The sequence below is a fragment of the Artemia franciscana genome, chromosome 20, assembly GCF_032884065.1.
Source record: "Artemia franciscana chromosome 20, ASM3288406v1, whole genome shotgun sequence".
Lineage (NCBI taxonomy): Eukaryota > Metazoa > Arthropoda > Branchiopoda > Anostraca > Artemiidae > Artemia > Artemia franciscana.
In genome coordinates this window covers 26,418,596-26,432,345 of record NC_088882.1, presented here as the reverse complement: position 1 = coordinate 26,432,345, position 13,750 = coordinate 26,418,596, and the positions used below count along the sequence as shown (strand labels likewise).

At 34.6% G+C, this 13,750-nt stretch overlaps 1 protein-coding gene across 1 annotated transcript in view; it reads left to right on the top strand.

Moving 5' to 3' along the window:
- Window positions 1–13,750, top strand: part of LOC136039966 (lysosomal alpha-glucosidase-like) — a gene marked incomplete at its 3' end in the record, with an annotated part of 92,772 nt that overhangs the window by 67,309 nt on the left and 11,713 nt on the right. Inside the window, 3 exon segments of the mRNA XM_065724002.1 lie at window positions 6,511–6,702; window positions 11,756–11,907; window positions 13,145–13,301. Of these exon segments, the coding sequence (XP_065580074.1) occupies window positions 6,511–6,702; window positions 11,756–11,907; window positions 13,145–13,301 (501 nt within the window).

The window sequence follows — 13,750 nt, the reverse complement described above, 5'->3', positions numbered from 1 at the left end:
ACTCAATCTTCCAAGAAAAAAACAATTGACCTGACAAAAAATTTGAGGCCCTGTCAAGATTAGAGTACAGAGTTTAATATCGAGAGAAACTTCAAGGAGTTAGTTATATGGTAAAACACAACAAGAAAGCTTCGAAATATCGAGAGAAACTTTAAAGGATTAATTTTATGGTAAAAAAAAAAAACACAACAAGAAAAACTCTAAAATATTCAGAAGAAGTTGAAAGATCCCCTGGTAAAAACACAACAAGAACAACTTCAAAATATTGAGAAAAACTTCAAATAGTTAACTACATGGTAAAAAAAAAAAACACAACAAGAAAGCTTCGAAAGATCGAGAGAAACTTTAAGAATTATTTGCATGGTAAAAAAAAAACACAACAAAAAAAACTAAATTATTTAGAGGAAGTTCAGAGATCCCTTGGTAAAAACACAACAAGAAAAACTTCAAAATATTGAGAGAAACTTCAAATAGTTTATTACATGGTAAAAAACACAACAAGGTGTTTGTTTCGAGTATTTTTGATTAAGAATTTTGCGTAATTATTATTAGTAGTATTGCTACAGGGATCGTGGCTTCTTACAAATCTTTTTAGATATTCTGACTTTTTTAATCCAATTCATGTCTGAAAATAGCGATAGACAACGAAGAAATTACGTTCAGAAGATATATTTGGGGATATTATGTTAATTAAATGTATTTCTAAATTAGGTGAAAGTGTTTAATTTAAATTAATGCTCGTTTATTTATTCGTTTAAATTAAGTTTACTGAATTTTTTTTTCAGTGTTACATCCCTTGTAGTGCGCAACTTTACTGGAGAAGCCGGCCATGTTTAACCTTTAGTTTAACCCAGTGTATCTTTTTTACAATATTGAGTTGCGATTCCCTGGTCAATATTACCATTAACTCCCAGTTAGTGAATTCTCAATTTGGTTCATACTACTTCTAAGTTAATTCTACCTACCTAAAAATAACTTTGATTTCATAATGTGTGCTAAAAGTTTCTTGTTTCCTCTTAAATATGTAATTTTACCGCATTCATACATTTGTAACTTGTAGTGAAAGGACATAATTGTATCCTTGTATTCGTTAGTTTCAAGTTTATCTTTCAACGAGCTAGAATTATGATTTTACTCTGTTTTTCTTAGAAAATTATCTAATCTTGCTAAATAAAGGAAAGAAACCAGCGTCGCAAATTCACCGAAATGTAGTGCGCAACTTTACTGGAGAAGCCGGCCATGTTTAACCTTTAGTTTAACCCAGTGTATCTTTTTTACAATATTGAGTTGCGATTCCCTGGTCAATATTACCATTAACTCCCAGTTAGTGAATTCTCAATTTGGTTCATACTACTTCTAAGTTAATTCTACCTACCTAAAAATAACTTTGATTTCATAATGTGTGCTAAAAGTTTCTTGTTTCCTCTTAAATATGTAATTTTACCGCATTCATACATTTGTAACTTGTAGTGAAAGGACATAATTGTATCCTTGTATTCGTTAGTTTCAAGTTTATCTTTCAACGAGCTAGAATTATGATTTTACTCTGTTTTTCTTAGAAAATTATCTAATCTTGATAAATAAAGGAAAGAAACCAGCGTCGCAAATTCACCGAAATGTAGGGGGGGGGGCAAAATGTTTTTTAATCTAGGAGGGGTCTATTTTTCTTATATTTAGTTTACTTACGGGAAAAGAGTGTCTTTCCGTGAAAATAATACAGAAGTTTTCTTCGAAATATAGGGGAGAGGGCAGAACTTTAGGAGAGTAGGGTTCAGAAGTCTACGGGAGTTGTGCGTAGAGCTCTAGGGAGGACGAGAAAAAACAATTGCCTAACAAAATCTAAAGTTAGTTAGAAAGTCCTAATCCTAGAAATTCACGGAAATATAGGAGGGTGGCAAAATGTCTTCTTTAAATCTAGAAGGGGGTTATTTTTTTCCTTCGAAATTAAACAGGAAATGAGCGTCTTTCAATGGAAACACCGTGTTTATTGATATAGCTGAAGAAAAATTGAATGGTATAATTTACCTATAGCATATCACCAATAAATTGATGGTAGTATGAATCTTCTTGTATCAAAAAGCAATTTAATTTACAGTTGTATTTCAGAGTTCAAAGCGTCATCATCTAAATCGGATACTGCTTGGACATTATTAATTCAGTAAGTTTTATGTGAAGAGAAAAAAAAAATTCGCAATAGGGATTATAGTGACGTATAATCCCTACTTACTGACCTACATGTTGAAGATATTGCACGGACATTATCTCACACTGAAAATAACGAATTCAGTTACTTTGTAAAGGATTATTTTGAAACTAATTTAATCGGATGTTAGCTGGTTGACAGCATGGTGAGTAATCAACTGATTTGATTCTGGACTTCGGCTAATTGTCTATATTTGCTGGTTATACCATTATGACGGAATATGTACATTCGTCGGTGTTGAATTTCGTGCAATCTAATCTTAAAGAAGGAGTAAATGATGAAATTATTGCTAACCATGCTGTTGGTTTTTTCAATGAGAAGTCTATTATGGCGGCTAAAATAGAACTCTGGTCTCGTGTTTACGAGGGTGAACGTGTGCAAAGACGCCAAGGCGATCAAACTAATTACCGTCGCATTAAGGACATGATGGAAATCTTCCAGAACTGCGACAGCGAAAATTTGTCTTTGCCTACATACGTGATTATTTTGCCTACCGAGGTTCCTGTTATTCCTGCTGTGGCTTATTCTAGCTTCGCCTCAAAGCTAGTAAACATTGATTCGGAACTTAAGCAAATTCGTGAGAAGATTTCGTCGTATGATTTTAAATTTCCCCCTCTTAGCAGCCCTGGCCCTCAGTCATTGAATCACGATCTGACGACCTTTGTTATTTCTAAAGTCCCGTCGGAATTAAATAATCCTGCCAAGCGTTGCGAAATAATAGACTCTATTCCAGGTCATGAATGTATTCATAGCATTAAGCCTTCTGGCGATAAGCTAGTGGTACGAATTGACCAAATTGCTGCAAGGAACTTTTGCAATGAGAGATCCGTTCCGTCTGCAATGAGAGATTGTGACGTCAAAGTAAAAGAAACGAAACATATTGGAATCATTAAAGGTGTACCGACCAATTTTGATGAGGGGATGTTAATTGATAGTGGCAATATTACTCATGCGAAACGAATAGGCAATTCTTTGGCTGTTAAAGTATTTTTTGAAAACGCTGTTGCGCTCGCTAATGCACTTCGACTTGGTATAAAGATTGGGTATGAGATATATCGAGTTTACGAATTCCAACGCCCACCCATATGCTGTTATAATTGCCAATCAGCAAAAAAGAAAAATGCTGCTCCCGTTGCGCAGGGCAACATGAATCCTCGCCTGATTCTCCGTGTCAGGCTGCACCAAAATGTGCGAACTGTCAAGGCAATCATGTGTCATTCTCAATGAAATGCCGAATTCTTCGTGAACTTCTGTCGAAACGATCGTCCTATACAAGAAAATGAGTGCTAAGACTAACTTCACTATATGTTCGTTCGATATTAACGGTACTAAGGATAAAGATGTTTCTTTAGATCAGAAATTAGAAAATTTTTATGTTTATTCCTCCAGGAACATCTCCTACCCTTAGTGAGCTTAAACTCCCTACGGAGAAGTAACGAACACTTAGTTTTTTCTAAAAGTGCACGCAAAACCTCTGGCAGACCATCAGCTGGCATAGCATGTTTAATAAAAAAGACGCTGTTTCCACCACCCCCTTTACGTTATCACGAGAGTGATTGTTATATTGCTATCCGTCTTGCCAACCTTGTCCTCATTAGTGTTTATCTCCCCTGTGACCAGAAATCCCTCCGAAGTTTAACTAAATTTACAAAATCTTGCGCATTAATAAAATGTCTTTTGAATGGCATTGAGAGTAATGGACTGGATTGGTTATTAATCGGTGATCTGAACTGTAACATTAACTCTTCATCAGTGCGGACTGAGCTTCTCTTAGATTCCCTACCGAATAGTTACAAAATTTTGAAGAAAGATGCTTCCCATTCCTATATCCGTAATAGTGGCTCACTTTTGGACATTGACCATTATATCGTTTCTTCTGGTCTCATCTTTGGCGAAGTCCATGTTGATCAGGATGAGCGTGATTATGACCATCTCCCCCTATCTCTCACCGTTACCCTTAATGCTACTGCTGAAAAGAACCTTCGTCCTAATTCTAGGAAGTGGATTTCTAAAAGAGAATGGAACAAAGCTGACTGGCCTCTTTATTTTTCCACACTTGTTAGCCTTCTATCAACGATTAAAGTCCCTTTTAATCTGTTGTGTACAAGCGTTGGGTCCCCACAAGCCAGAATTCAGCTTAATATTTATTATAGCCACATTGTATCGCGCTTAAAGAGGTTTGAAGAGGTAGCTGTTCCCCTATGTTGCTTTCGAGCACAAACAAGTTCAATTTGGAAGAATGACCCAGAGCTCAAGACAATAAAAAATCGGGCTAAATTGTGGCTAAAAATTTTGATAGCTTGCAGCTGCCTTTTAAGGGGTAATGTTTTCGATATTAAACAAAGAATAAAGCTTGATTTTAAACACTATCTTCGAAAAATTAGGTATAATGGTGCCGAATTTCCTAAGACTCCTAGCCAGTGGAAAAAAGTGATTAATGTCGCGAAGTTCGATAGATTGCCTACGGCCGACCGAATCCCTAATGTATCATGGATCAATCATTATAGTAATATTTTCGATACAGTGATATATGCGGTTCATTTTCGTTTTGCCAAGCTCTGTTCTAGCCTGTTGCCTAAGAAAATCATTCAAGGTCATGTACCTCCCGTTTGTGTTGTCCGTGTCAAAAGAAGTGTAGAGAGACTTAAATCGAAATCTTATGATATAGACGGCATCAGTGCTTTTCACCTCAATACCGAATCGGAGAAATTAGTTTATCACTTGCAATTACTTTTTCAGTTGTGTTTATGCTCTTCTTTAGTCCCTGATTCTTTTTTAGTTGGTAACATTACGTCAATTTTGAAACGTGGTAAGGATCCAACTAGTTGCGCTTCGTACAGGCCTATTACGGTTGCTTGTACTTTAAGTAAAGTATTTGAATATGTTTTACTCCCTGATCTCCTGTGTAATGTAGATTATATGTCTAATCAGTTTGGCTTCAAGCCGTATATAGGATGCCAACATGCTCATCGTGCTATAGTTTCGCTATTGCTTGAAGCGCATAAAAATGGTTTTGAGGTTCATTTTTGTGCACTCGATGTTACAAAAGCTTTTGATTCAATATGCCATAGCCAACTTTGGTATTCTTTACTCCAACTTGGTGCAAATGTGTCTATTATATCAACTCTTCGTTTTTGGTATGCTAATTCATATGTTCGACTCAAGTCAGGTGACACCTACGTTGGTAATATCCCCATCCGTTTTGGTATTAGGCAAGGAGGAGTCTTATCCCCTTATCTTTTTAATGCTTGTCTTTATTCTGTTTTGCCACGTATTAATCCATCATGTTTTTTAGGCCTAACTAATATTTCGTATATTGCATATGCAGATGATTTACTTTTGATCAGCCGCACTAAATCTAGCCTAGTTAAGTCGACTCAGCTTGTTTCTAAGTCTTTTGAGGAAATTGGCCTGAAACTTAATACTGAAAAATGTGAATATTTAGTTTTTAATGCTAAGCATCAAAGTAGTGATCTTGATTGTGGTTATTTTTCAGTTAAGCTCGTTTCTTCGATTCGGTGGCTTGGTATTAGTATTTGTTCATCTTTATCGGCTTTTCGATCTTGTGGGCTTAATGATATTAAAAGTAAGCTTAAAATTGGGTACGCGAAAATTGTCCCGAACCGAGGCAGATTTTCACGAAAGGCTTTATCCAGACTTTACTCTACATATTGCGATCATTCTATATTGTTTCTTTCCGGTTTGCGCCCGTTTTTTAATAATCAAGATTTGCAAGGTATAAGAGTTCTGTATTTTCGTTGTTGTAAATATCTAATGTGTCTGCCGCGTTCTTATAGAAATCAGAAGATTATCAGAAAGTTTTGTGCGACTGATATTATTTTTGTTTATAAAAAAAACTCTATGCTAGATTAGGTGCTGAGGCCTGTCGACGCTTGGGTCCTTACCACCCTTTGATTAGACTGTATTAATTGTATTGTTTATGTTATCTTGTTTTTCTTTCCTTAATGTTTTTACTCTGCTTAAATTGTCAAAACAAGCGGGTAACAAATAAATTATTATTAATTATTATATCATTCAACGTAAGATATAGGGCATAAACTGTGGCTTAACATGCCGCCATTGTTACGTGCAAAGGTCGTATGTTTTTGTAAATACCACAGAATTGTGAAAATGTGAGTGATAGGCATTGTGTGGGTGTGTACATATATAAATGTGTTCATGTATAACTGATAAGTATTGCACATGTGCCAATGTTGAACAACAATTTCCAGCTTTCTCAGACATGGGTGCTAAGGGCTAAAATAATTTATACCCTTTGGTATTTTAACTCTAAATTTATATTCTAGGTGCCCATTATGACGTCCACAATCTCTATGGATTTACAGAAACAATAGCTACAAACTTCGCTTTAACTGAAGTTTTGAAAAGAAGACCTTTTATTATATCGAGGTCAACATACCCGGGTCAAGGACATTTTGGTGGACACTGGACTGGAGATGTTAGATCGGACTGGGGTGATATGAAAAAGTCCATAAGTGGTAAGTCTTAGTGTTTTATGTTTGATGCGTCACTTTTTATTAGCCAAGGTCAAAGGTGTATTTCCGAAGTTTCGAAGTCTTTAAACGGTATATTTGATGTGAATTATTGTTAGTTTCAACTTCGTCAAAGCATTTAAGTGGTGAATTTAATTTTCGGTGGGTATCATTTTCAATTTCAATTTTGTCAAATGTCAAAAGTCTATCTTCAAATGGTTAAAGTGTTCAATCTATCAATTGGCAAATTTAAGCTTTTATGCAATTATCGTGTACTATTGCCAGTTAATAGATTTTTCATACTAAATACTGCTTAAAACGTGCTTAGTCAATACGTTGCCATTAAAAATAGAATTTGAGAAGTTAAGAGTTTGAAAAGTAGAAGTTAAGTCGTTTAAAGTTGAAGGGACTTTAAAAGACATTGTTTGAAGACATTGTTTAAAAAATTAGTCTGGATTTTTCCTTCACTCCTTATAAAAGTAATTTAAACTAACTCCATCTGATCTCCTTGGAGAACAAATGTTTTTTGCGCAAATGTCTGCGGTCTAATTAGGTTCTTTCTCTTTACCAAAGACTTCTTGCCAACTAAGTGTTATGTTATACCAGTTCCTAAATTTTAAAACTATACCAGTCAAAAAAAAAAAAAAAAAAAAAAAAAAAAAAGGTCTGAAATGTATTTTGTCTGCCTCCCCTTTTCAAACAGAAAATTTTACTTTGCATCCCTGAAAATTAATTCCTTAAAACTTTTAATAGTAATTAGGCAAAGAGATATATGTATTAACGTTCCTATTTTTTCATAAAATGATGTAAAGAAAGGCGTTAATCAGAAACATCGGTATTTAAAATTATGAAACTAGTAGTTAAACTCGAACAGAAAGGTGAGATAAAAAAAAAGTTTAAACATTTATAAGTCGTTTTTGAGAAGGATGAACTTGGTGTGCTACCAACAATTTAGTAATCTACTCAATTTGATAATTTTCTAATATTAATTTACTCAATCTTTTCAAATAAATTTACAACTAAATACAAAAATCAACTACAACATAATCTCCCCTTCGAGGTTCAGGATCAAGGGAGAAAAAAAATACCAACAAAAAAATATAAATAAATTCCATCCTTAACAATCTTCGGAATCACAAGCTAGGCAGAGGAATAGCGCATGATTCCACCAATATGATTAAACATCCAACCAAGAAAAGAAATTCATCAACTCCAAGAAAAACTGGGGAAAACTTAACTAGAACTATTAACTTAACTATTACTAGAACTTAACTTAACTAACTTAACTTAATTATTAACTAGAAATTCTCTAACATATTTTTGAAGATACCAAACGAGTGCAGACTCTGGAAGCGTGTTGTAGTATGATATTTTATTATATTGCAAGCTGTCAGAGGGTTGAAGTCATCTTCAACCATTTAGTATGAGGAGTATGTAAGCTGTTGGAAGTGCAGGGATGATCAGTTGATTGATCAGAAATAAAACATATTAGTACATAGGGCAGCAGGAAGAGGATCATGAAACTTAAAAAAAAAAGTGGAAGAACCACAAGATAGAAAAGGAAGAGATTTCAAATCAAGCAAGGGTTTAAGTAAGGATTGGCTAGTGTCCGTTATTAGAATCTTTTTGCTTTATCATAAAGTTTTGAAAGTGGCCTCCGTGACGAGGGAAAAGTTGACATCCAATTAACAGATCAATATAAAACATAAGACTGAACTGGGCAGCAAAATAGGATCATAAGAATTGACCTCGGAAATATGTGTTTGAGATTTTAAGGATCCCGAGACTCTTGAAGGCTTTCATTTTGATCAGGTTAGTGTTATGCTTAAAAGAAAGATTTTCATTAAGCAATTTCTTTCCATCACTTGAGGTGAGGTAATTAATATCAAACCACTGAATAACGTTCAGAAAGGGCTATCATCTTTGAACAGAGTTCTAGATCAGACTCAACTCTACCAGCTGTGCCAAGAGGTCGCTATTTTGACGCAACAGAACTGTTCTTTATGCGTCAAGAGTTCTTTCATCAGTAAAAGCAATAAGTATATCCGTAAATCACGAACTCCTGTCACAGTTATTCACAGATGCTGGTTTACAAAGACGATAGCAAGTGGTAGGTTTTAAATTATTAATCGCATTTATGAGAATATTAATGTAGATTAAAAAGAGTATCGGTCCAATCACAGATGATTGCGGGACGCCAAACACTATTTCAGAAGGGTTAGAAAAGAGCGGATCAACTGAGATGACTCGACCTGATAAATATGGTAGAAATCGAGAATAAGCACTCCCTCATATGCCAATTTGGGATAGTTTCTAAAGAAGAATCTGGTGTGTTATGGCTTTTCGATACCTATCTCGTCCATTAAAGCTTTTTTAGTTTGTGCGGTCCAACTATTCAAAACTGATTGAGTGGTCTTGCCATGACTTGTCTAGCTCTGATAAGAGGTCCGAATAAATGACAGAAAACTAAAAGCTGATTCCTACTTTACCAGATGTCTTAGAAAAAACATTTAACTTCTCCTGTTTTGTTCCAGAGATAGAGATATTCGAATTTAAAGAAACTTGCATCATTATAAAACATAATTTTTTCATTATTATTATATTATAATCTTTTATTATTATTATATTTTTATTATTATATAATGGAACAGAATTTCCTTTTTATAGTTCAGGAAGGGGCAGTCCCAAAAAATATTCTCGAATACCTGCTTGAAAAACATTAAAAATCAGCTCAAAAGAAGTGTCATTGAATAATTTGACGCCTTTGGAAGTTTTCTGTTGTGCTAACTGCTGTCTTGGCGAATACAGGATGCACGTTATTTATGCTGTTATTGGTAATACGCATTATTACATTGATTAGACAGCATTTTGCTTTACAAATAGTTATAGATTATACGTTTTCTTTGTTTTAAACTAGCCTCTTGTTAGCTTTTCAAACTATTGACACGTTTAAGATTTCCTTTCAATTTTTACCAAAATTGACGCGGAAGCTCCCTATGGTATTGCTTAAATTACTAATGGGCCAATTGTCTTTGAGACTGTCAGCCGACGCAGATGCTCGCAAAATAGGACTTATAGTATCGAACGTCCTTAATGAGTCGGATGTTTTTCGTACATCAAGAAAACAAGCAGCAGGTATCAAACTGGAGATAAGAGCTGAATGTAAATGATTCAAAAGAGTTGGACATATATCCTCAGTTAAGTGCCTTTCCCTAAAACCAAACTTAAAAATGACAAAAAAAAATGTTTAGAATTAAGAAAATCAAGAAGTCGAGAAAGCATAGCTTTTTCAAAAATTTTACTAAACATTGATAAGAGAGATACGGGACGATAACTCGCAGGATTATTCCATGAACTACCTTAAAAAGATATAAATAAAATGAGCACGCTTTAAAGCACTTGGGGAAACACCATTTCCAAAAAAAAAAAAAGATTGACAAGCCTCGTGACAGCAGAAACTATGACAGGAAGAATGAACTTGACAACCTTAGTTGGAATACGGTCTGGGCCAGAAAATAAAGAACCTCTTTTAAATCATTGACAATTCTGGCTATATTACCTTCAGACATAAGCTCCAAAGCTATTGATTTAAGATAAGGTGGTCCAAGATAAGACCTAAAATCAGGTAGAGAAGAAGAAGGCTTACAGAAGAAGGCTGTAGTTTTCTCGATATTAGCAAAATAAGAAGTAAACATACCTTGAACTTCTAGCTTATCATCTACGATGATTGGCCTGTCGATCAAAATACCTGAAGGGACATAAGGAGGCAGATGAGGTGGTCAGATAACAGGATTGATTACTTGCCATGTTTTCCTAATATATTACCGCACGTAGAGAATTTATTATAATAAAATGACGTTATAGCCTTCTAGCAAAGTGAATTGTAAACTCTTCTGTAAGCTTTGAAAAATTGAAATTGAGTATCGCCCGAAGACATCTAGAGGACATCTAAGCCTCCGAAGAAAATTGTCTTGCTCCAGTAAGTGTGGAGTCCTGAGTTAATCCTAGGATTCAAACGGATTGTTCTTTTCGATTGCGGATCTGACTGGAATGCATCTAGAAGGTGTCCAAGATAATTTATTTCAAAGAATCTTAAATCGAATTAAAAACAGAATCAAAATTAGATTAAGATTTAAAACCACTCCACGAATCACCCGCCGACGACAACCTGAAGAGTTAGCTCCTCATCATTAAATTTCAAAGAAGAGTAACCAGCTTCTTGTTGCTTCCTAGGCAAGGAATAAGAGAAATCATACATGATAAAAACAGGAAAATGATTTGAGATATCACTTATCAATACAGGATTATGCACCAATGTCAAAAAAACTATCAAGCAAAGAAGCAGTGGGGCTAGTTATGCGAGTTGAATGCGTGGAGAAAGTAATATGAAACAGGCAAGCATAGCTGAAAGAAAATCCAAGGACAAGGATTTCCTCTGATCACACAAATTAATGTTGAAGTCATCCATAATGACAAGCTCTCATGAACGATGTTGATTGCTTCCAAAACATCATCTCAAATCTGAAGGAAAGAGGGAACAGACCCACGGGGAGACCGGTCTTTATTATTACAACTGTTGATAATTCATGCAATTTTGTGCGGTTATAGTTACTTCGTCTGTGTATTATAATTTATATTACCGCTAAATTAAGTAAGTCAAATTAGTAACGCAAATAATCATTGATTCCAAAAATTGGTCGCTATACCAATTACCTATAATCTATGTAATTACTATAATCTTATAAATTACTGTAGTCTAATCACTAGAATTACCTGTAATCTTATAACCTGTTTAAGTACTTGATTTCTATGTAATTACCTTAAATTGCAGCTTAGAGCAATCTAAGGATTTATCCTTGTGAAGCTCCAGATTTGATGATCCATAAGTTGTTTTCAGTACTGTTTAATTGAATTTAGTGCTTGTTGATAACCGAAATAAAATCTTTTTTATTTCCTATCGTCTTGAAATTTTGCACAGCCAAGAAAAGAGATATATGCCAGAATTCTCCCATTCTATTACTTACGTCCCCGATTTTCCCTATGTGTTTTTTTTTTCTAGCCATTTTGAATTTTAACATGTTTGGTATTCCCATGGTTGGTGCTGATATTTGTGGTTTTGTACAAAACACTACGGCTGATTTATGTACGAGATGGATGGAACTCGGCGCTTTCTATCCCTTTTCAAGGAATCATAATTCGGATGATACTATAGTAAGTAAATTCGTCTTGCATTTAATTCTAATGTATGTGATTTCTGTATGTATATTCATGCATACAGATATCTGTTTAAAGAAAATAAATATTTCTGCTGGATTACCCCCCCCCCCCACTTTTAATGACAAATTTAGAGAATTATAGATGAATTTAATTACAAAGTGACTTTTTGTGCACATAAACTTCCAAAAAGGAGGAGGAGTTCAAACAACTAGATTATATAGTATTTGTAAAGATTTTTAAATTTTTCTGTCAAAATGACCGTTATCAAATCTTCAAATGTAGATTGTCATTTTAGTCAACTCTTTTCTGGCTGTAAAGTTGCTACACGTTTAATATGTGAGGTAGGAATATGATTAATATATTTGAGAGTTTCTTAAGCTTTTTAAACGATTCCCTTAACAAAGTAGAATATTATTCGGGAAAAGAAAGAGCCATGGTGCCTCTATCCAGGGAACAATGAAACTGAAGAGAGCCAGTTGTAGTATTCTGAGGATGTGTCGCTATTGTCCGTATTGTCGTGTATTGCTATTGCGTATTTCTTGATTTTCCTTTTATACAAATCTCAATTTCGAAATTTGAAGTTTAGTCAGTTTTTTACTCTGTATGTAACCAGTTGAGACGTCATTGGGATGAAAAATGAAGAGACGACAATAAGCAGCGGTTTTTTGTTAATCTAAATAGATGCATCCCAACCAAAACGATGTGAAAATGTAACGTTATGTTTGGCTAGTGTATTTGGGATCTATGAAGAAACATCGAATTTGGAATTGAAAATTGAGCCCCTATAAGAGGAGAGAAAATTTGTGGCTATCTGTTATTATTATCTTTTTTATTCTATTTACCTAGACTCATTCGTAGGTCTAATGCAGCCCGTATGCAAGGCCTTTTTGAAAACCAGGCAGTGATGGTACTTGCAGCCTGCCAAAGCAATTTTTCACCTTTGTTGAGGGGTAAGATGAGCAACATTAGCTTGTTTTTAATGACTTCAGCTGTTCAGACTTGGGGTTAAAGTCCTACCTGTCGTGCCCTCTCACCTAGTCAATCTTTTGTCTTGTTGCCGACTGGATGTTTCTGATCGGATGTTTGCATAAACATTTATTTCTCGAGTGTTGGAGGGGTTATGAAAAAAAGAGAAAATGGGAATGAATTGTTCTTAGTTACTTTGAAAAAAAAAGACATTTATAGCAATAAATCAGTGAACAATATTTTGATGTTGGTATTTCCCTTGTAGGATCAGGATCCTGTAGCTCTTGGACCTGACGTTGTTGAAGCTGCCAAGAACTCTCTACTGATAAGATATAGTTTGCTACCTTATTTATATACTTTGTTCTGGAGAGCAAATCAGTATGGAGAAACAGTCGCGCGGCCTCTCTTCTTCGAATTTCCAGGTTTGGGTCTATGAAATTCTATTCCATGAAAATATTGATGATACGTCCTATATATTATGTAAGAGTATATCTTTATATTATACAAAAATTATGAGATCCCGGCTCCAGCCATCTACTGTCACTGTAAGGAGCCATCCGCTCTGTGCTCCAGATTAACTCAATGAGACCAGACTTGTCAATTAAAATATCAGCCAAAAATTAATCTAGAAAAACGGGTTTTAATTTCAACGAAGCAGTAAACAAAAAATAAATGCAAAACAACATTTTAAATAAAAAAAATATTCTGTATATTTCGGTCCCATGTCCGGGAGCCTTTCTCAGCGGAAAAAAGGAAAGAATGAAAAAAAAAATTTGCTTCTAGAAAATAAAACGCAAAAAAATAACAAGTAATCACGAAGAAAAAAAAATACAAGAACAACTCACATTAGAAACAAACTTCCAGTACTGAT